Source organism: Elephantulus edwardii, unplaced genomic scaffold (genome assembly GCF_000299155.1).
Source record: "Elephantulus edwardii isolate Elephantulus edwardi_28Jun2011 unplaced genomic scaffold, EleEdw1.0 scaffold00084, whole genome shotgun sequence".
Lineage (NCBI taxonomy): Eukaryota > Metazoa > Chordata > Mammalia > Macroscelidea > Macroscelididae > Elephantulus > Elephantulus edwardii.
In genome coordinates, this window is record NW_006399834.1 from 10,030,898 (window position 1) to 10,055,236 (window position 24,339).

General features: G+C 35.6%; 1 protein-coding gene and 1 pseudogene across 4 annotated transcripts in view; both read left to right on the top strand.

Annotated features, from left to right (window-relative positions):
• SCFD1 (sec1 family domain containing 1) overlaps window positions 1–19,186 on the top strand; it is a 126,035-nt gene extending 106,849 nt beyond the window's left edge. For 3 of the 4 annotated variants that reach the window (XM_006889968.1, XM_006889969.1, XM_006889967.1), the window contains 8 exons: window positions 1,087–1,149; window positions 3,441–3,516; window positions 6,726–6,779; window positions 12,868–12,920; window positions 13,684–13,717; window positions 15,265–15,330; window positions 16,676–16,744; window positions 18,948–19,186. In XM_006889968.1, coding sequence (XP_006890030.1) covers window positions 1,087–1,149; window positions 3,441–3,516; window positions 6,726–6,779; window positions 12,868–12,920; window positions 13,684–13,717; window positions 15,265–15,330; window positions 16,676–16,744; window positions 18,948–18,971 — 439 coding nt within the window. In that variant the 3' untranslated portion in view covers window positions 18,972–19,186. The remainder of the gene's footprint in view (window positions 1–1,086; window positions 1,150–3,440; window positions 3,517–6,725; window positions 6,780–12,867; window positions 12,921–13,683; window positions 13,718–15,264; window positions 15,331–16,675; window positions 16,745–18,947) is intronic. The other variant, XM_006889970.1, reaches the window with a different exon arrangement.
• A 2,702-nt stretch (window positions 19,187–21,888) lies between these two features.
• On the top strand, window positions 21,889–23,314 carry LOC102844907 (annotated as a pseudogene).
• Window positions 23,315–24,339: the final 1,025 nt, after the last annotated feature.

Genomic DNA, 24,339 nt, shown 5'->3' on the forward strand with positions numbered 1-24,339 from the left:
GTTTGAAATAGAATATTTTTAGCATTTAGTGATTTCGTTTTCTTTTTACTCTCCTGAAGATTTTTTTTTTAATTTTATTTTATTATTTTTGTGTGCGTGTACCGTCAAATCAGATCTGACTGGTACAGGAGGAGATTGTCCCTCTGTGAGCCTCTGGGATTGTAGTTGCAGCTCCTTGCCACTAAGCCACCAGAGCTCCCCTTCTCCTGAAGATTTCTTATACTTGGTGGTAGTGGTTTGTTGTTGTTATATATTCTTTTATTTATGAAAACACTGATATAGTTAGGAGTAATAAAAGAACATTGAATGATAGAAAGTATGTCATAGTAATAAAAATACATTATTTATTTCCAACTTTTTGAAAAAGCACCATACTGGTTTCCATAGTGTTGCACCATTTTACTCCCACCAACCGTGAATAACGGTTCCAGTTTCTCCACAATCTTGACAATATTTGTTGTTTGCTGCTCTGTTAAATTTTGCTATTCTTATTGGGGTGAGATATCTCATAGTTGTTTTGATTTGCATCTCTCGTAGAGCTGAGGATTTTGAACTTATGGATATAATTTTGGCTATCTTCAAGATTAGCCACTTAGAAAGAATTGAAAATATTGATATGTCTTTTGCTATGTACTCTTTTTCTTTCTCTCTCTCACACACACACACACAAACTCACAGAAGCAAAAAAGGATTAAAACATAAGCAAATGACTATATGAAATAAGTGTAAACATGTGGTATAACGAAAAAGATAAATCATTGGGTAACAGAATTAGAAGAGTGTTCATTATAAAACTAATTTTGAACTGAGGCTTGAAAAATTTAAAAATAAATATTTTCTGTTTGAGTGAAAAGCTCTGAGTTTATAATATCCTTGAAGGATGAACAAGGTCATGATTCCTCTGAGACTAAGGGAATATGGACTATAGGGCAAAGTAAAGAAACTAAATTTTTGTTTCAGTACTAATTCTGATGGGGTTTTATTAACTTGAAAAAGTTTTTTTTAGAAAATGTTAGTAGATATTTTAATACACTACATGTTAACTCATAAAAGGCAGCTTTTAAATAAAACTTTCTTATTTCATAGGGCTTTTGCGAAGATGGCCTCAGCTCCTGCTAGCTATGGCAACACTACTGCTAAATCAATGGGGTAAGTTTTTAATAATTGGGATTGAATTTTTGTATTCCAAATTGAAGTTAGATGTTCATGCTTTAAAGACCCCAGTCTCTGTAACACTTCAATTGAATGCAGAATGTTTTTATTGTGAAATAAAATAAATGCCAATATACCTTTGGCTACCTTAGATGGTTTTCAATTTCATTGTGAAATGTAAATAAATATATTCTATATGGTATGAACTATTGATTGTCTTATGCTAATTTTGTTATTAAAATATTACATTTTCCATTTGTAGAAGGTATCTGAAAATTAAAGCTATTCTTGTATTAATGTTAGTAACTAATACAGACTTGAAAGTAGATACTGAAGACCTAGGATCAAGATAGTGATAGGCATACTGCTAAGTAATAGAAGTAGCTATGACTTTGAATCCAGAAAATTCCATAAAATATGTGTCATTTTCAAAGATGCTGAAATAACACTGTTCCATATTCCAAATTCCTAGCTTACATTAAAGAGCAAGAATAAAAGCACAATACCCAAAAGAAAGCAAATTTAAGTCCAACTTTGAGCTACTGGTTTTAATGAAACAATGTCCTAAAATAGAAATGCTTGCCCCAAGCCAGGACCTAAGCACTTGGCAGAATGAATTCAAACTGGCCTCACCTTCTGACAGTGCTGTACAGATTGGCACACTGCCTCAGTTTCCTAATCCTCGAAGTTGCCTCAGAACCTTTATTCTAAAAAGATTACTTTTTCTTGTTTGTAGTAATGAAAAGATTTTCTTCCTGTGCATCTCCCGATTATAGAGAAACATAAAGACAAGATGGGCAAAATATTTTTAGAAACTTTTTTAGTGATGCCAGCTCATTTCTTTTAACGGCCGTATAGACAACAAATCAGAGTACTGTGGTCCTGGATATCGTTATTTCAGCCCATTGATGGTGGAGAACTCTTTTATCTCTGACTTCTACTTTACCAAGCACAGTGTCTTTCTCCAGGGACTGAACACTCCTGATAGCATGTAAAAAGTATGTAAGACAAAGCCTCACCATCCTCCCTTGTAAGGAGTAGATTGGCAATCCTTCCAAGAGAGATTACTTTCTTCTTTTGGCAGTCCATGGTATACTCAGTATTCTTTGTCAATACCACAATTCAAATGCATCAGTTCTTTGGCCTTCTTAGTCATTATCCAGCTTTTGCATGCATATGAAGTAATTGGAAATTGCATGGGTCTTAAAAGTTTATTTTTCAGTTGGGGATTTAAAAAAATCCTAGATGCTTTTAAAGACACCTCTTTCTGATATCATAAATTACATTCTGACTCACAAAGCATCCTCTGACTCCATGTGGAAGACTGTTGTAGCCACAAACATAACCCAGTACAGAAAGTTGTTTGTTGCTGTGTTTTTAAAAATTCAAACATTTTTCAGACTTCAGGTGAAATTTGCTAAGTGTACCATGCTTCATATTATTATATGCAAGATTATTGTGATTTTAGTGAAAGTTACAGAGATTGTTTTTTTTAAATTGGTTTGTAAACCATATATTGATTTTTTTTTAACTTAAAAGATACAGAAAGTGTCATATCCATGCTATTAACAGTGGTTTTATGCAATATATGTCATTTTGTGACTGAAATACATCATTCAGCATAATGTCTTCTAGGCTCATCCATGTTCTGTAGTGTTTTATAAGTTCATTTTTTTCCGAATGTTGCATAAGCTCTGGTGGTCTAGTGGCAAGAAGCTGTGCTGCAATTCTGAAGGCACACGGTTTGAAGTCACCAGCTGCTCTGCAGTAGAAGGACGGGCAGTCTCCTCCATTAACTACCTGTGAAAACCTATCAGAGGTTCAGCTCTGACACTATGATACACAACAATAATATAATACATAGTACAGTTCATGTATAGAGGATATGTATGTATCTACAGTGCAGAAGTGGTTCTGGTTGCTAAGATATAATGAACACATTGACAGTTGATCAACTTAGAATACATATAGGCATATACATTTAAAATACATTCGTGTGTGTTGAATTCCTAAAGCAAGCATTTGAAATATGTTTAGTGTTACCTTTATGTGGCTTCCTGGAAGTCAAAGAATTCTTTCCAAATTGTATTGTTCAAGCTACAGGAAAAGTGAAGTAATGAAAATGTTTCTTTTGAAGGCAGTTTCTTATTTTTGGTTTTTACTAATAATAATCAGATTATCTTTATTATTGTCAAGAACAACTGTAGCAATGATAACAATGATAATATTTATGTAACGAGAGGGTAAAATTTACTTAGGGTGATCTTCTCTCACTTTTCTGTCCCCAGTCTCTTATCACGAGTCATGAACACAGGATCACAGTTTGTAATGGAAGGAGTGAAAAACTTGGTATTGAAACAGCAGGTAAGTTCAAGTTGTTAGAAGACATACCAATAAAATTAGAACATAAATTTTGACATGTTGATTGCTTAGTTGGAACAACCAGTGGTATTACTGAAATTACAAATATTAAGAATAAGAAATTAAGGGTTCCTTATAACATTAATACTTAAGAGTGTTAGGGTATTTCTACATGGTTGGTAATTTAGAGCTCTGTAATTTCAGACTTCCTTTCCCTAAAGGCTACACCCTTGAAAATCCTCCAGAATGTCATCCATAGTCTGCATTCATGGGGTTGCTGTGAGTTGGAATTAAACAAGTTTGGTTTGCTTCTTTTTCATTATATATCACTTGAGGGCACGGAATTTGTCTTTTCCTCTTTGAATTTTCCATAGGCCCTTGAATTAAGCAGGTTGTTTTAATTATTTTATAAATGACTAGCATTTTATTATTAAAAACTAAATAATGTTAATAAAGAACAGTGAAAACTCTTAATATGCTTTTTTAAATTACATGGCTAATTACTTTCCAACTTCTCTTCACTTACATTCTGGATTGTCTTTATTTCCTAATTACTTTGGAAGACATTTTGACACTCTTAATTCTTTATGAATCACTTTCAGTTTCTCCCATTATACTTCTCTCCTAGTATGAAGCTACTCCTAAATAATCTGCATTTTTACTGACTCATAGTACTGCCCCAAGTCAGCTTATATTCACCTTTTTTGACTGCAAAAAGTGAAAAGGCACAAAAATAAGAAAGTTAGGCATATTAGAGACCAGCAGACTGTACTTTACAGGATAGACTACTACCATTCTATTATCAACTCTGAACAAGACGGTTTTGTTTTATCTTTTGCTGAGCTGACTATTGGATGATTATTTGCATTAACATGTCATTGTTAGAATGAAATTAATAAGGATTCGTTTAACAAGATAATCTATGCAACATATATCTTATACCATTGAGACAATATAGACTCTGGATTCATTTCACATATTTCTCAGTCTTACAACTAGTTCAAGTCACACAGCTGCATGTTCCCTAATGATTAGTTAAATTAATCACTTGTACAGTGTTTCATTGTGCCAGAACAAAAGGTTATTTTTCTCAGTTAAGTTCATAATATAGAAAAAGACATTATATTCTTGATAATTTCAGATCCCTTATGGCTCTCAATATTGTAAATAACCAATGGTTTTGAAATAGTTTCTCATAAAAGTAAAATTTTAAATGATCAGTAGTTGTTCCCATTAAAATAACATTTCTGCCACCACTTCCATATCTTAAAGGGAGGAGGGACGATAGTAATATGATATTAAAACCTATTAACTTGGAAAGGTAGTTCATTTTATATTGTGATTTAAAAATAAAATTTACACCATAAAAAGTTAAGTCCAATATATAACCTCTGTTTATTTTAAAAGATATTGATGGATATACTTACAGGTTTAAATGTTAGGGTTTTTTTTTATTCTGTATTGGTTTTTATCACTGATTTCTTCCATATAATAATTTCCTAGAATGGATGGGAAATCAAAGTGTGAATATTTTTTTATTGTTCTTGGTAAATATCAGCAGAACCCACTGCCATAAAATCAGTTCAAGTTCATGGTAGTCTTCTACTGGGTTTCCAAGGCTGCAGATCTTAATGGAAGAAGACTGTCTCAACCTTCTCCATCACATCAGCTGGCAGGTTCAAATAGCTGACCTTTCAGTTAGCAGCTCAATACAACCTACTTTATCACCAGAACTCCTTATAACAAAATGCTGACCAAAAAAAAAAAAAAAAGTTAGATTAAAATCTGTTTTTTTTGCATCTTTCCCAGACCTAGATTATCATGTATGCTTGTGTTTGATCTTTGTATAATCTTTAACCTTTTAAAGTATCTTGTTCTAGATATATTTAAACACATAGAATTGTGTTTTAAAGTTGACTTGCCTTATATTCTAAAGTTAAAAGTATTGCAAATGGGAGATCCAGTGGCATTTTGTATCCTGAGGGTTCACAGGTGTCAGAGAAGAAGAAATTTCTAAGCATTACATTTGTGATATACCCTTGTAAAGTTCTGAATCATTATACTTCTTAGTATAATCTGTTTTGGAGACAATACTCCTTGGAAGCAAGGATAGTGAAGTATTGTCTTACATACTTTGGGTACGTTGTTAGGAGGGACTAGTTCTTAAGAGAATGATACCAGGCTTAGGAAGGTAGAGGGTCAACATATGAGAGGAAGATTCAAGATGGATTGACATGGTAACTTCAACAGCAGGCTCAAGTATAACAAATGGAAAGATGGCACACGATAGGGCAAAGTTCAGCTCTTTTGTTCATAGGGTTGCTATGAGTTTGTAGTCAGCTCAATGGCACTTAACAGCAACAGTCTAAACAGAATTCTTGGTGGTGCTATGTATGGTAAAAGCACTTAGCTCTGAATCAAAAAGTCAGTGATTTGAACCTAACAGTTGTTCCACAGGAGAAAGAAGTGGCAGTTTACTTTCATAAATACTTAAAAAATTCGGGAGAATTCTATTCTATATGATGGCTGTAAGCCAGAATTGACTTAGGGGCAACTGTTTTGGATATTTTTAGTCTGAATAAATGTTTCTCCTAAATAGATACAAAGATTATCCAGATTCCATTTTCTAAGTTGTTTGTAAGAGCACTTTATATAGTTTTATGTATCAGAAGTGTCAACTGTCACATAAAACCATTTGAATGATATTTACATATTTAGAATACGTTCATGTGAGAATAATTGTACAAGAATGTGCAGATGAATAATGTAGCACTAAGATAAATACTTTCAAAGTCCTCTGTATCACTTTCCTTTATTTCTTGATTTTGTATGAAAGTTTCCAGAACCAACTGGTTTTCTATTCACTCATTCATACACATTAATAAATAATAATAAATTATTTTATTACTGTATATAATTTTATATGTAATTATGATTATCACCACAGAATATTAGCACAGGTAAGTATACTGTCTTTTGCAACAGTGAAAGACTGGAAACACTAAATCTCTCTAAACTTCCATTAAAATTAAGAAAAGAAAAAGTATACTTTCTTGTAAAGTGACTTATGTATATTTTACATAATATGCTACATTATTCACAACCACAAATAGAATACAATGAGCATGATTAAGTTCTTTCAATTAATGATGAAAAGTTTGATTTGTTATTCTTCTGTTATTTAATAAAATATTTGTTAATCTCTTCCACAGAATCTACCTGTTACTCGTATTTTAGACAACCTCATGGAGATGAAATCAAACCCTGTGAGTAACTTGTAACATTATACTTGTAAATTCTTAAACATAACAAAATTTACTAATATATGAGACAGTAAAAATCATATTTTATTCATTGTGAGTAAAAGATGAGGAGAAGAAAGTCCGTTTTGCTGGAAATGGGTTTTCTCAGCTACTACAACCCTCCTGGCCATTCTCATCTGAATTCAGGGTGGAGTGTGTTATAGCAGGTGTCTGTAAGTGAAAGAGAAGCAACAAATCAACTTAATTTTATAAAAATTAAATTAGATTGGCAGTGTATAGTGAAAATTTTAAGCGCATACAGTGTGATGGCACCAAATTCTTTTGAGGAAAAAAGCAAATTGAGATAAATCATGGTATGAATTGGTAAATATTGTTAGAATTAATTTACCGAGAGGTGGTTTTCCAAGGTACCTGTTTATAATGTATAAATTTTTCCATGAGATAATCCATCCTAGAGAGATGTTTCCTATCACAAGAGCCTCAAATTAAGAAAGCCAAAATAATTAGTGAAACACTGCACAACCCGGGTGAGTCTAGAGGAAATTATGCTGAGTGACATAAAACAATCACAAAAGAATTATGGTAAACATCCACTATTATAAAAAGCTAAGGAAAAGTTTACATGCAGAATCATTCTTGGATGGGTACTTAGAATGGGAAGAGGGAAGTAAAGATTATAAATGAGTAAAAGGCAATATACAATAAAGAATTGATTAGATGTTGATATTATTATAATTAATGTAAAAATCAAAATGCCTATGAGTGATTGAAAAACCAATCTCACATATAAACTTTATTTCTAAACTGAAATGTAGATTGATCCTACCTCCATGAAAACACTAGTTTAGCCTGATTTAGATCACTATATATTTGGGCAGTGCCTTTTAAGATTATCTTTTCATTCTTTCTTAGCCTTGAATGTACAGATTAATGTGTTCTTTTTATAATTGTTAAAACAGAATTATAACAGTATTAAAGAAAATGAAGAAAGACAATTTTTTTAATTTGCCTCAATAAAAATAAAGATATGGTATAATAAAATATCCAAAATTACAATTAATAAGGGCCATGGGAAATTTGTCTGTGGTGAAAACTTGGAATTCTTTCATATGGGAAGTGATACAAAGCAAGCTGTACACAATGTAGCTGTAATACATTTTGTCTTTCTTAAAAGAGGTTTAGTTTATATTTATGGTTGGTTGTCATATAATCTTCTGCAAGATTTCAAATAAACTTAATTATTGTCAAGTTGAAACCTTAGACCTCAAAGTAACATCTTGGCATTATGTATTTTCTTTTTTAAAAAAAAACATTGTGATTTGAGTGAAAGTTTTAAAAACTATTGGTTTTTCAGTCACTCATATGTTTTATAACATTTGCTTTAAAACTGTTAAAAAGAGGTCTTTTGCCGCAGATTTCCCTGTGTAATCTGTCATTTTTTATTTCCATGGATGTTGATTATGGATTCAAGTAAGATGAAATTCTTTATATCTTTGGTATTTTCTCTGTATTTCATGATGTTGCAGTAGTCCAGTTGTACAAAAGTTTGTTTTATGTTGAAATTAACCCACACTGAAGATCTATAGTCCTTGATGTTCACTGGTAAATGCAAGTCCTCTTTGTTCGCAGCAGTCATGGTTAATGAATTGTTAATTAACTTTTCACCAATCTTCATGTCACATTCTTCCTCATACAGTATGGCTTCTTGAATTATTTGCTCAGTATACAGACTAAATACGGTGAGAGGATGCAACCATGACACACTTTTCTTGATTTTAAAGTCTGGTTGCAGTTGAATTACTGGTTGTTGGTCTATGTACAGGTTCCTCAGAGTGCTCTGCAATTCCTGTTCTTCACAGGTCTGTCCATACTTTGTTATAATGTGCACGGTGATTAAAACAGAGGGGATATATTAATGGTATTCTTTGCTTTCAGCCAAGATGCATGTGACATCCCTTCTTCCATGCCCTCTTCTGAATCAAGCTTGAATTTGAGGCATTTTCTCTTCAATGTGCTGCTGTTTGTGAATTTTTATTTGCATGTGATATTAATGATATTATTTGATAATGTCTTCATTCTGTTGTATTATATTTCTATGGAATAGGCATACAAAGAAATAGGGATCTCTTCCTGCTGGTTGACCAGGTTGCTATCTTCCAAATTCCTTGGCATAGGTGAATAAGTGCTTCAAACATTGCATCCATTTGTTGAAGCATCTCAGTTGGTATTCTAACAATTCTAGATTTTATATTTTTGACCAGTGACTTCTGTTGTAGCTTTGGCTTCAATTCCTGACCGTATGCTACCTTCTGAAGTGGTTAAGTATCAACCTTTTTAGTAGTAACTGTATTCCTTCTGTCGTCTTTGGATTCCTCTTGAATCAATCATATTTTGCCCATAGAATTCTTCAGTTTTACAACTCAAGTCTTAAAGAGTTTCTCCAGTTCTTTACATTTGAGAATTACAGTGCCTGTTCTTCCCTTTTGTATTTAAACTTAAAATCTTTGCATTACTTCATTATAATACATTGTCTTTTCAGTGTATTTGAAATTTTCTCTCCACCTTTTTTATTTCATTATTCCTTCCTTTTGCTACTCTACATTCAAGTGCAAGCTTTAAGATATCTTTTAACACCTACTTTGATTTTTCTTTTCATGATCTTTTTCTTATCAATTTGCTCTTCAAGTTCATCATTTAGTGCTCTCTGCCTCAAATCCATTCTTGAGATGTTCTCTAAATCCAACGGCTCTTAACAACAACAGAATGAGCTTAGTTGGCCTAATGGACAGAAAGTGATGCTACCAGGCCAGAGGTGGATAATTTTAATCTGCAGCCCTCAGGCCTGGTTTTAACTGTTTTTGGTCAAACATTCTTGTAAGTGGCATAGCACTGGGCTGTCCATTTGCTTTACAGAGGAAATGCATGGTTGCTGAACACAAATGAATGGTTACCCATAATGGACAGTGTTCGGTGGAGTGGGAAACAAGCTTGGAAGAACGAGTGGCATCCACTTCTGAAATAACTTGCCTCTGGAAATCCTATGAACTTGGAGAAACGATAAAAGTTATACAAGTGTTCGGGTCTTTCATTCACAAGGTTGCTGAGCCATTTACAACTCGACGGCACTTGATACTTATGCTGAAACTTACATAGAAGCAATTGATGGTCTGTTTTATAGTCAGCCCTTATTTTGACTAATGATATTGAACATCTCCCTTTCTTTCTACAAATGTAGTAGACTTAATGCCTATATATTCCACCCTGTGAGGTGTACATGTAGAGTTGTCATTTTATTGTAAAAGCTATCGGTAGTCCGTAAGTCTCAGTGGTCTTACAAAAGTTTATCTTGTGATCACCAATGTCATTTCTATCCACCAAGACCTTATTTTCCAACTAGAAATCCTTCATCTCCAGTTACCAACATATCTTCAGTTCATGTTTGATAATTTGTGACTTCAGAAATTCTAATTTTTTTCATCTTTGGCATTACTGACTAGTGCAAAAGTCACATTTACTGGTTCTTAGTAGACATACAGACATTATGCTATTATCAGCCACCTTCAGGATGAATCTTAAAATACTCTCTTCAATTTGTCATTTCCAGCATATTGTTGTTGGATCCCATCAAGTTGAGTATAAGTCATTGAGACTTTAGGAACAGACCTGAACCATACCCTGCCATCCACATCTCTGACGCACTCCTGCATTCACTATGTCAATCTATCTCATGAGTGAAGAGGGTCGTCTTTTTGTGCTGACCCTTCACCTTTCCAATCATGATACCACTTTCCAAGGATAGCCTTTCCTAGGGACATGTTTGATTATGAGATACAAAGCTTCACTGTCCTTGTCTCTCTGTAAGCGATACATTTTTAGGTTTCAGAACAGCCAAGACTAGTCCATTTCAGCTAATGCTTAGGATATCGGTCTTAATGCATTCCATTTCACAATCTTCTAATTTTCTGATTCATACTTCATATGTATGTAACAATTATTAATGGATGTTTGCAGCTATTTTTTTCTGCTTTTGAACTGTGCAACATGACTCTATCCCATTCATATAATTAAGATTGGCTCTACTTTTCCCTTCACCTAACTTAATATGAAGATGTATAGCATTAGGAAAGTCTGCTCAGGAACCTCTCCAAAGTCCTGAAAAGCACTGATGTCAGTTTAAAAAATACAGTGAATAAGAATGACAGGAGGAGAATTGGTACCTTTGAGTTGTGGTGTTGGAGAACAGTGCTAAATATCCCATGAACTAAAAATAAACCCAAAACAGGTCTTGGAAAAAGTGCAACCACCACGCTTCTTGGAGGCAAATATAACAAAGCTTTATCTCACATACTATGGGCATGTTGTTAGAATAAGCTATTCCTTGGAAAGGGACATTAATGCTTGGAGAGTTAGAATGGAAGACTCTCAACGAGATGGATTGAGACAGTGACTGAAACAATGGGCTAAAGTATGTCTAAACTAATGAGGATGGCACAGAGTAGGACAGGGTTCAGATCTAGGGTTCATAGGTCACTGTGAGTCATACTCAAGTAGAAAGCACTTAATAACAACAATTACCTATTTTTCTATTTTCATCCCTAGTAATTATCAAGGAATGTTTCTTTCTGCAGGTAATAGTTTCCTTGAGTTTGGGTTTGTGGTGGTTTTTTTGTTTTGTTTTATGGTTTAAAATAATTTATTAAGGACATTTTTGCATGCAGGTCTTAAGTAAGTTGCTGTTCCTTAGGTTTTTATAATAGTGAATTCACATTATATTTGTCCTTTTGTGAGTTGACTTATTTTACTCAGCATAACATTCTTTAGACTTGTCCAAGTTATGTAATATTTCTGAAATCTTTAAGTATATTTAATATTCCATAATAACCCATTGGGTGTATGTACTAAAGTTTGTTAATTTGTCCATCTACTGATGGGTTATAAAAATATTTCATTTGTTTATCATATTAAAAAAAACAGTGAAACATGACTAGCAACTTGTGTTTGTGAAAATAATGGTTGCCCTATTTATGGATCAAGCCAAAATCATGTAAAGATTGGGTCTATTTTGAAAAGGCAATTTTTCTCTAATTATATTTTGAGTGCCTTCCAACCTGAGGGACTCATCTGGCATTATATTGGGCCATTTTATAAGACTTTTATAGCCAGTTCTTTCAGACATGGATTGCCTGTTTCTCTTCCAAATCTGGGAGTTCAGATTAAACATGTGCACGAAAAGGGGTATGAAATGTAGCGGCATAGCTTGCAGCACTGTAGTACACCAAAAAAACAACGTGGTGGTACCCTAAATGGCCCATCTGGACAATGGGGCTAACAATACTACCTTATAGGACTGCTACTGGATTAGATGAGTTAAAACTACATTGTTGTTGAGTTCTGTCAAGTTAGAACCAATTCATGCCTGAACCTCCAGACGGTTTTCAGAAACAGTGACTCACATGAGAGGAGACTGCTTATCTTTCTTCACAAAGCAGCTGGTATGAACCACATACCTTTGGTTTGGCAGCACAATTCTTTACCAAACATTTAGTAAAAAAAAAAAAAAAAAAAAGTGGTAGTGGTTTTACATTCTCCAAAATTGTTAAGATTCCTTTAAATAAGATACTGTAAACCAAATTATGACTTTCTAAAGGGTAAATTCCATGGTTATAGTCCTATGCATCTGAAAGTTGGACAATGAATGATGACCAAAAAATCATCAATGCCTTTGAATTGTGGTATTAACAGAGTACTAAATAGCCCATAACCTGCCAAGAAAACAAACAGGTCTGTCTGGGAGGAAGTGCAGAGTGCTCTTTAGAGGCAAGGATGGTGGAACTTCTCATACTTTGGACATACTGACAGAAGGAATCAGTCCTTGGAAGATGACATCATGTTAGGAAAGGTTGAGGGTCAGAAAAAGAGGAAGACCAGTGAGATTAATTGAATGTAACAGTGGACTTGCACATGACAGAGATTATGAGAACAATGCAAGATTCAGCTTTATTGTTCATAGGTTTGCTAAGAGTCGTAGTCAACTCAGTGGTACACAACAGCATGATAAAGGGGTTTTTTTGTTTGTTTTCTTTTAAAATAGGAAACTGATGACTACAGATATTTTGATCCTAAGATGCTCCGGGGCAATGACAGGTAAGCCCCTTTTGACATGTAATTTATTATACATTTCTTACTCCATCACCAGTATGGAAAGAATTTAGTAACTTAATATAAGCCCATGACTAATTAGGGAAGGTTGTGATAGCTCTCTCCTCTTCAGATTTTTTTTTTTTTGCAAAAATTCTGAAAAATACTTTCATTAAAGATTTCTTGGAAACAAGGTACTTTAAAATAAACATTAAAAAACAAAGTTACTCACTCCCATTCATTGTTGTCAAGTTGAAACCAACTCACAGCTGACTCTCCAGCAGATTTTTAGAGGCTGTCAATCACACAGGAACAGATTACACCAGTGGCTCTGCAGGAGAAAGATGGGCATTAGAACCGCCAAGGAGGTACTACCCTTGAATTAACAGTGTAACCTCTACAGACTGTGCATAAAAAACTACAGCAAAATACAGATTTCCCTCTTTCCATCTCGTTGCACATGTGTGTGTAACTTTATCAACTCACCTGTACTCCGAGTTCTGCTTCTCATGGAGCTGCTATACAATCGTTCCCTAGAATTACATTTTGAAGTCAATAGGTTAGCACACCATTCCCTTTTAGATACTGAGCTAACTCCTGCAAGTAAGATCTCCAATTCATTACCTTGCTCAGCAAAGCAGAAGACCTCATCCTACAAAAGTGAAGAAAGCAGAATTGTCAGTACCTATTAATGTATGTATGTGTTCTCTAACCTATTTTAGTCATAAGCCATGGATGCAACTTTAAGTTCACTTATTCTTTGTTACAGTTCAGTGCCAAGGAATAAAAGTCCATTCCAAGAGGTAAGTAACAAAAGAAAATTCTGTCCTGAGAAAGGAAAGAAGAAAAAGTGACCAGCTAGTCCAAAGAAATGGTTTTGCCTAAACATGATTTCCAAGTCATTACATCAAAAATTTTTTTTTAAAAAGTTAACTGTATTTTCCTAATTTGTAAAATAGTGCATACTTACAATCTATTTAGTTTATAAAATAACTAACACAAGAATAATAGTAAACCATCCTCCATATGTAAAAATCAACAGTGAGTATATCATCTCTGATATAAATAAAAGCAAAAACAATAAGGAAACATAAGGATAAATCTTCATGACCTTGGATTTGGCAATGCTTTCTTAGCTAGGACATCAACACTAAAAAAAAAAAAAAATTGGAGTTCATAAAAATGTAAAAATTCTGTGCACCAAAAGGTAATGCACAGATAATCCATTATTAACTGATAAGGGAGTTCTAGTGGCCAAAGGATGGGCAGTTTCCTGTATGATTTACTACCTCTGAAAACCTAATGAAGGGTCAGCTATAATTCGGTTCCAACTTGAGGGCACCCAACATTATCTAGTGAGATTTTAACCCAAAATATATAAAGAACTTTTAACCATCCAATTTATAAATGGGCAAAGACTTGAATAGACATTTCTTCAAGAAGATAAACTCATAGCTAGCCAGTAAGTAAGTGAAAAGTCAAAGCATCTGTTGTTGTGTACCATTGAGTCTGAACTGACCCATAGTTGACCCTCCAGCAGGTTTCAGAGGAAGAGAGGAGATTGCCCATGTTTCTCCTACAGAGCAGCTGGTGGATTCAAAACACGCCTTCGAATTATACCACAGCCTCTTGCCACTAGGCCACCAGAGCTCCCTATCATTAGGCATATGCAAATAAAAACCATGATGAGATACAACCTCATACATACTAGAGCAACTGTAGCCACAAAGTCATGTAAGTTTTGGCGAGGATGGTAGTAATATAAAAAGGCACAGCTAATTTGGAAAATAGTAGTTTCTCAAATGAATAAATAGATTTACCATATGACTAGCATTTCTACTACATATATACCTATGAGTAATTAAGGCATGTTTATTAATTTTTAATGTTGTTATTCATGATAGCCAAAAGGTGGGATCAATCCAAATATTTACCAAGTGATAAGTGTAGAAATAAATGTGGTTATAGCTATATAAAAATTTTATATTTACAAATTCTGTAAAATTGGATTCCAAATACTTGTGAAGTTAAGCATGACTTGTTTTAATTTGAATGCAAAAAAAAACTTTAACAATTAATACAGTAAATAACATATATTGGAAATTATATAAGTAACCATTGGAGAAAGCCCTTTGGGTTCATGTGCTATTTATTAAAGTGGACATTAGAAATTAAAAATTTATAGATGACTTTTAGAAATCCATTTCTTAATTGAAGTAGCACCAGGCGTCTTTTGCTAGCTAGTATTACCTCACGTTTAGAGCAGGCTTTAATATTGAAAACCATTTTGCTTGAAAATTACTTTTCTAATTTAATTATGTGGTTCCACTCCATTCTTGTGCATTTTTAGGCAATTGTTTTTGTAGTGGGAGGAGGCAACTACATTGAATATCAGAATCTTGTAGACTACATAAAGGTATGTTTTGATCTTTTTATTTTTGTATCACAATTATATATCTTTGTAACGTTAGCATTTTCTGATGGCTTTCCTCGATCTTTGTAGATGAACAAACTATTTTCTTTTTATGAAAAATCACATAGGCTATTTTTGGAATATATTTTGGAGTTATCTAGCTCTTACCTTAAACATTTAGAATAAGATGCTCTCCGTGGGAAATTATTTCTAGATCTTGTTTGTCTGACGTACATTATATACCTCTCTATTGCTGGTTTTTATTTAAGCCTCTTGTTTAGAGTCAGCAAGACCCTGTAGATGGCCTTTGTATTTAAAAGTCAGTACTTATTGTATTATGGAGGAACATTCTTTTAAGTGGTCCAGCATTCTTCTGTCAATATGCTGTACCGAGGTAACCTGGGAGTAATGCTGAACATTGTGCCATCAAATGCCATGCAGTTAACCATGGTCGACAGTGTTGAGTGAAACTCCCTGTTTAAGGTAGTCTGGAAGAAGGAGGACATCCACTTCCTAAACAACATGCCTCTGAACTTAGAGAAACGACTATAGTTTTAGAAAGACTTCAGGTCTTTTGTTCACAGGGTTGCTAAAAGTCGTGCCCGACAACAACTACAGTCACACTGATAGCAAACTTGGACTTCCTTTTTTTCAGAATATAGAGCATAATCTACTTTTTGCCATTCTAATTCATAGTGACTTCACAGGACACAACTACCCTATAAAGTTTCCAGACTATAAAACTTTAAAGTGGAGACTGCCTCATATTTCTCCTGTCGAGCAGCTGGTAGGCTTAATCCACTGAGCCCAATGTGGCTCCATAATGGGATTGTTGTTATTATGTGCCTTTGCATCAGAACCAACTCCTAGATAACCTTCCAGCTGGTATCTAGATGTTATAAATCACAGGGGAGGAGACTGTCCATCTTTTTCCTGCAGAGAAACAGGTGGATTTGAACTGCCTGTCTTCAGGTTGGCAGCACCACTCCTTACCCACTAGGCCACAAGTTCTCTCTTAACAGGAGCATTACAGGTGAGGTGGCAAATTAAGCATAGGATGTTATTCAGAGCTGAAGATAGTGACAGACAACTAAGTAAATATTTTTAAATGAGTACCGTGAAAAGCAAAAAATGTAGGGATAACAAGACATGTTGGGTTGCTAACTGAAAGGTTGGTGATTTGAATCTACCACCTGGTCTGAGGCAGAAGGATGGCGACTTGACTCAATGGCAATCTACTTGTGCATAATAGTTTATATAAACATCACTGAAACTATGGGTCTTAGATCATCAAAACAGCAAAATTATGCATTTGAAAAGTACCTGAGTTCTGTCTCTGATTTTACAGGGGAAGCAAGGCAAACACATTTTATATGGCTGCAGTGAGCTTTTTAATGCTGCTCAGTTCATAAAACAGGTAAAGTGTACCTTTCAGTTTGCTTCTATTATATACCCCAAGTAACTATTGGTATTTTTATTGTTCAGTGATAATGAAAACTTAGAACATAAGTCTTCAAATACAGAAAATTGAAGTATTTACTCAATTAGACAAAATTCAATGCAGCAGTTACTTACATACTGTCTACATGAACAGTTTTGCCTAATATCCCAAAAACTAAGCTTGATAAATTAACTAGCTTTTCTGGGATAGCAGGTTTTCTAGTTGTTAAAATGTTAAATTCACCTTGAAAGTGAATGAGAGCAGCAACTGAAGTGGACAGTGTTTATGTGATTTTTTAGTTTTGTTTCCATTAAGGTTCTAAATAGTTCTGTTGATCTTCACTTTAAGTTTTGACTAACTTAGATAGCCTGGCCACTCACTTTTCTTTGGTTGCCATAACTGTAGCTGTACACCTTTAATAACTGTTTCTATCATTGGTTTTCTCATACAACTAATTTACACCTATTATGTAGTTCTTGGGCTTTTTTACCTTCTTATATAAGCTGCATTATATCATAATACTATATCTTAATTCACTCCCCCTTGCAATATGTTATCATTTCAAACATACAGAAAAGTTGAAGACAATTTTTATTGAAAATCCATAAATTCCTATTAACTAAACTTGTGTCAGATACCTATGTGTTGGGCTACTAAGTGAAAGTAAAGCAATTCAAATCTGCCAGCCATTCTAAGTGAGATAGATGAATAGCACATTTCTCCCCTAAAGATCTGTAATCTTGGAAAGATCACTATGAGTTGGAGATCAATGGCTTTGATATTTCATTCCCCTTCATTTTCTCAGCATGAGTATTATTAATCAGTTCATTAGAATCCATTCCCCACCTCTTGCAGGTAAAATATTTATCAAGGAAATGCATAAATGTTAACTATATTTCCTGTATTTTTGTCAGATGATAAGTATAGTTGCATAACCTTATCAATGTCTATTTTAGCCACCTTGGTATATACCTACGGGAATCTCATTATGGTTTTGAAATTAAATTTACTTATTTTGTGAGCTTATTGGCCATTTATATTCTTTTGTGACATGCATATTAAATTTTTGTCCTTAAAAAAATCATCAGTAAAGAACTGAGCAATTTTTCCAAATTTTAACTTGCCTACTACATTCTGATAAAAGCAACAAAAGTTTAAAAAAACTTAAGTCTTATATCCAATTTTAGTTGATTTTTTAGTACAGTTTGAAATAGACATCAAGTTTATTTATTTTCATATAAATTTCCTGTTAGTTCAGCTCTGTTAATTGGGAAAAACCCTTCCTTCCTCAATTGGATAGCTTTGGTGGTGATGTTGAAAGCTAAATTATAGTATAAGTGTGACTCAAGTTCCACGGATTTGTCTTTAGTTAGTGCCTATATGGAAATATTCTGTGTATGTCTACATTGTCCAGCATAGTAGCTATTAAACAGATACTGGTCTTAGTTACAAAGTCATCAAGATACTGGCTTTTTTTTTTATGTTTAAATGACCATATGTGGTTAGGAACTACTGGACTGTGCAATGCATAGGGCTTTTATGCTGCCATAGATATTGGAGAATCATCAATTTTTACCTCCTAAAAAAAGTCGGGTGAGATTAGCTCAATTTGGGGAAATAAGAATCTTAACCCAAATATATTACTATCTTCATTTTCATTTCTTTCAACAGTGTTTTATCAACTTTTTGACACTAATGAGAGAGCAAAAGGCAAAGTGGCTCTGGCTTATTTCCTTGTAATTCACCCTATTGTGTGTATAAGCATACGTGGCTCTCTGGGAAGTGGGATTTAGGGCACTAATTCTATTGCTGTCCCTGATGGAGAAGCTTGTTTTAGGCTAGCATCTAGCAAATACGGTAAAATCTTCAACCTTCAGAATTTTCACTGCACAGGTCTTGTACTTTCTTTAATTATATCAAAACACTTAAAAATAAAATATTAAAGTTAATTTTTCAAGTAGCTAGAAGATCTAAAGCCACCCTAATTTTAGTGTAACAATTTCAAATTGCTAGCCAAATATACTCATTCTCAGTTTGTATATCCTTAAGGTTTTTGTTTTCCTATCTTTCACCTGTGATGTTTACCCATTTCTTTGCTATGGGTAATCATGAAACTGAAATTTTACTGACATAAGTGTTTACAGTGTTTAATTGTAGAAACTGATTTGGTTTGTTTCAGTTGTCCCAACTTGGACAGAAATAACACAGAAGACCCTCAATATGTGACTCACCTGCTGGGAACTTGGATCAATGTAAAATAAGTTAAGAGCCAGAAGATTCATTCTCCTTAACAGTGTCCTAACAGTGAAACTTAGTTATTTGATAATTTTTAAGGAAATTCTATACTTACTATAGTATGTACTGATTAAAAGAATAAAGCATTTCAGATATAATTTTTTAAAATTATATATTTTCTCTCCTATTATGTTTGACATGTAAGTAAGAAAGTACTGTGCAAGAAAATGTTCTGAGTATAATGTTAAAATAAGCTACACAAACACTCAGAGGTTGTGATTGAATCTGAGGAAAGTTTAAGTATATAATACACATATGGCTTGACTGGTTCACAAATAACTTACATGTGTCGTCCTTTTGAATAAAAACTATTTCTCATTTTATCTTGATTTCCAACATTACCTTTAAGAGTAGATATCAGAGCCATTTTAATGGTTCTTTCCTCCCTACCAAATCTACATAGTGACAGTTAAAATACAAGCATTTATACCAAAAAGTTCTAAATAAAAATATTTTGGTGACCAAGAAGAAATGCTGAGCAGTTGTCTTATCTCATGGTTTCCATAAAGAACAAGCCAATTTCACCAGTGAAAAAATTATTCTAATTATACAGACCAAGGAGCTTTTCTTCCTCATTAAGACTCTATGTTGTTATAGATCACATGCTGACAAAGTCAACAAAAGCCACAGGATTATTTCTTTCAGCATCACCTTCTGTGAACCAATGCCATCATACCATAGTTAACATAGGTTAAGAAAAAGCTAACTGGAGAGTGCTCTGCTTATTAGCCTTAGTCTTGGGGTAATTTTTTCATTATCTCCAAGTGATAGAGGACCTATGCAATCAGTAAGAGAAAAGCTGTAGGCTTGAATAAATGAAAAGTCTAAAAAGAAAGTACTGCTATGTTCAAAATCAGGAAAGGAATGTGTCAGGGTTGCATATTTTCTCCATACTTTTTCAACCTATATGCAGAAGAGATCATTCGGGAAGCAGGGCTTTATAAGGAGGATATGGCATCAGGATTGGAGGAGGACTCATCAAAAACCTACGTTATGCATATGACAGAACCTTGCTGAAACTGAAGAAGATCTGAAGTCTTCAATATGGGTTGAGCTTAACATCAAGAAGGCAAAGATTTTCACTACTGGGCCAATTGGCAGCACTGTGATAGAGAAGAGATTGCTAACAATTACAGCTTGGTTGGCTCCACAATCCACACCAGTAGTCAGGAAATCAAAAGATGAACTGCACTGGGAAAATCTGTCAGGGACCTCTCCAGAGCACTGAAAAGCAATGATATCAGTCTAGAGACTAAGGTGCACCCAATCCAGGCCATTTTCACATCAGAGAGCTGGACAATGACTAAGGATGGCAGAAGAAGAATTGATGCGTTCAAATTGTGGAGCTGATGAGTCTTGAACATACCATGGATTGTCAAGAAATCAGATCTGTTTTGGAGGCTAGGATTTTGAAATTCCATCTCACATACTTTGGGCACATGACCAGGAGAGAGTGGTCCTTGGAGAAGGACATCATGCTTGGAAGGATGGAGGGACAGCGCAAGACAGGAAGACACCTGATGAGATGGATTGATACAATGACTGGGGCAATGGGGGTTTGTGTGTTGAAATTAGTGAGACTGACTCAGGATAAGGCAGACTTCAGAGCTGCTGTACATAGGGTTGCTATGTGTTGCAGGCAACACAGTGGCACATAGCAACAAAAACAATACAATGCTAAAACACAAACTGCTTCCATGCCAACATTTGTTAAAAGTATCTTGAATTGGGGTTCAGATTGTCTAAAGAAAATTATAGAGGAAGTATTGGAAGTCCATTACTTAGGAAATTTTCTATAGAGAAATTTTTAATAATTTCAAATGATAAAAAGTGTAACCAGCATACTAAACTTTCATGTGAGCTTGGATACCATTGAGTGCAGCACATAGTGACTATGACCAACCTATATGAACCCTGTCCTATCCTGTGTCATCCTCACAATCTCTAATACATTCAAGCCCATTACTATAGTCACCATGTCAACCCACCTGATTCAGGGTCATCTTTTTCCACATCCCTTCACCTTTCCAAGCATGATGTTCCTCTCCTAGCAACATGCCCAAAGCTTTAATCTGGTTGCTAGTAGTCCTTCTCATTCACAGTTATCCCCTGTGTGTCAGAGTAGAACTGTGCTCCATAGAGTTTTTTTAGTGGCTGTGGTTTTGGAAGTCGATTGCCAGGCCTTTGCTCTGAGGCACCACTAAATGAATACAAACCTCCTGTCTTTCAGTTAGCAGCCAAGCAGAGTAGCCATTTGTACCACTCAGAGGCCCCAAATTTAGGTTTCATAGCTTCAGCAGTGAAAGCTTGCAAAATTTTTTAACACATCAAATAGAACATCTTTCTTCAAGAGAGACAAAACCCCCAACTTTTTAGTGGCCTAATGGTAAGAAGATGCACTACAATCCCTAAGGCACACTGTTCGACACCACCAGCTGTTCCATGGGAGAAAGATGGGCAATCTCCTCTGGTGCAATTACTGCCTCTAAAAACCCACTGGAGTCAACTATGGATAGATTCTGATTCTACGGTAAACAACAACATAGTAGTTTACAATATTGATCCACTTGTCTTTTTAAAAGACAGATATTGGGGCTGGGCGCCCCCAACTTTTCCAGAAGCCTCCAGATCTTGTCTGCCATCCATGCTTCCCCAGCTTTGGGATTTCCACACACGTGGTATAATCCTCTATTTCTATTGGGCCCATCATGTTGGCCATGAAGACTGAACCCCAAGGCCAAAGTGGCCCGAGCCCAGGCGGCACTGGTGGTGAACATCAGCGCAGCCCTGGGCCTTCAGGATGTGCTGAAGACCAACCTGGGGCCATGAAGATGCTGGTTTCTGGTGCTGGAGACATCAAGCTTACTAAAGATGGCAACATGCTGCTTCATGAAATGCAAATTCAACAGCTTCCTTGATAGTCAAAGTAGCGACAGCCGAGGATGACATCCCTGATGAAAGGATTACTTCCAGTGTTCTGATCATCAGAAAGCTGCTCAAACAGGTGGGCCTCTACATTTCTGAAGGTTTACATCCATAATAAAAACAGAAGGGTTTGAAGCAGCAAAGGAAAAGGCACCTCAACTTTTGGAATAAATCAAAGTAAACAAAGAGGTGGACAGAGAGACACTCATAGACGTGGTCAGGACATCCCTGCACATGTTCACACTGAACTCGCTGATGTCCTAACAGAGGCTGTTGTTGACTCCATTTTAGCCATTAAGAAACAAGATGAACCTACTGACCTTTTCATGGTTGAAATCATGAAGATGAAACATAAATCTGAAGCTGGTACAAGCTTAATCCAAGGGCTTGTTTTGGACCATGGGGCATGGCATCCTGATATGAAGAAGAGAGTAAAAGATCCATACATCCTCACCTGCCTTGTGTCATTGGAATATAAAAAAACAGAAGTGAATGCTGGCTGCTGCTACAAGACTGCAGGAGAGCAAGAGAAACTTGTAAAAGCTTAAAGAAAATTCATTGAAGATAGAGTTTAAAAAATCACAGACCTGAAAAAGTCTGGTGATTCAAATAAAGGATGTGTTGTAATTAATCAAAGGGTATCGATCCCTTTTCCTTGGATGCTCTTGCAAAAGAAGGCCTAGTAGCTCTGTACAGAGCTAAGCAAAGGAATATGGAGAGGCTCACGCTTGCCTGTGGTGGCGTGGCCCTCAATTCCTTAGAAGACCTGAATCCAGACTGCCTGGGACACGCGGGCCTTGCCTATGAGTACACCTTCGGAGAGAAGTTCACCTTCATCGAGAAATGCAACAACCCTCACTCTGCCACACTACTAATCAAAGGACCAAGCACACACTCACTCAGATCAAAGATGCCATTAGAGACGGCTGAGGGCTGTCAAGAACGCCATAGATGACGGCTGTGTGGTCCCAGGGGCTGGTACTGTGGAAGTGGCGATGGCAGCAGCTCTGATGAAGCATAAGCCCACTCTCAAGGGCAGGGCCCAGTTTGGCATCCAGGCGTTTGCTGACGCACTGATCAGTACTCACAAGGTTCTTGCTCAGAATTCTGGTTTTGACCTTCAGGAAACTAGTCAAAATTCAAGCAGAACATTCGGAATCTGGTCAACTTGTGAATATTGATTTGAACACGGTAACAGCAGAAGCAGGCGTATGGGATAATTACTGTGTAAAGAAACAGCTGCTTCACTCCTACACTGTGATTGCTGGCAGCATCCTCCTGGTTGATGAAATGATGCAAGCTGGCATGTCTTCCCTCAAAGGTTGAATTGTGCATCGGTACCAAGCTTGTCTTGTCTGAATTATGAAGACTAGAGTGATCTAAGACAAGAGCAATGGAATTTTTAGTCAAGCTTCAAGTGGTTTTAAAGGAATTTTTCTGTTCGCATGTTCAAATAGGAGGTCACTCCACCTATTCAGTATTTTCTAATTGCAATGAAGTGTATAAACATAAAGCAAATCCTTTGGTTGGTTGCCTTTAGCTGCAGTGGCTAAAATGTTAGATAAACATGTTCTCTTCCTTGTTAATAAATACTACTACAAAAACAAACAAAAAAACCCAGAAATTAATTATATATAATTCCATTTGCCTATATTTTCAATGTCAGGGTTTGTGTTATGCAGATGACACAACCTTGCTCGCTGAAACTGACGAGGACCTCATGCACTTACTGCAGAGGGTCAAGGACTGCAGCCTTCAATATGGACTGAGGCTCAATGTTAAGAAGACAAAAATCCTCACCACTGGACCAATCGGTAGCATCAGGATGGATGGCGAAGAGATTGAGATTGTTCACAGCTTCAGTTTGCTCGGCTCCACGGTCAACACTCTTGGCACCAGTAGCCAGGAAATCAAAAAACGTATTGCGATGGGAAAGTCTGCGGTTAGGGACCTCTCTCTAAAGTACTCGAGCAACGGTGTCTCTCTGGAGACTAAGGTGCACCTGGTACAGGCCATGGTTTTTGCAATCACTTGTTATGCATCAGAGAGTTGGACAATGACTAGGGAGGATAGAAGGAGAATTGACATCTTTGAGCTGTGGTGCTGGAGAAGAGTACTGAATGTACCATGGACTGCCAGGAAAACAAACAGATTCATCGTAGAGAGGATTAAACCAGGCTGCTCCTTGGAGGCAAGGATTCTGGGGCTTCGTCTGACATACTTTGGACATGTTTTAAGGAGAGACAGGTCTTTGGAGAGGGACATCATGCTGGGCAGAGTGGAGGGACAGCGCAGGAGGGGAAGACCCTCTATGAGGTAGATTGATTCAGTGACTGGGGTACTCGGGATGG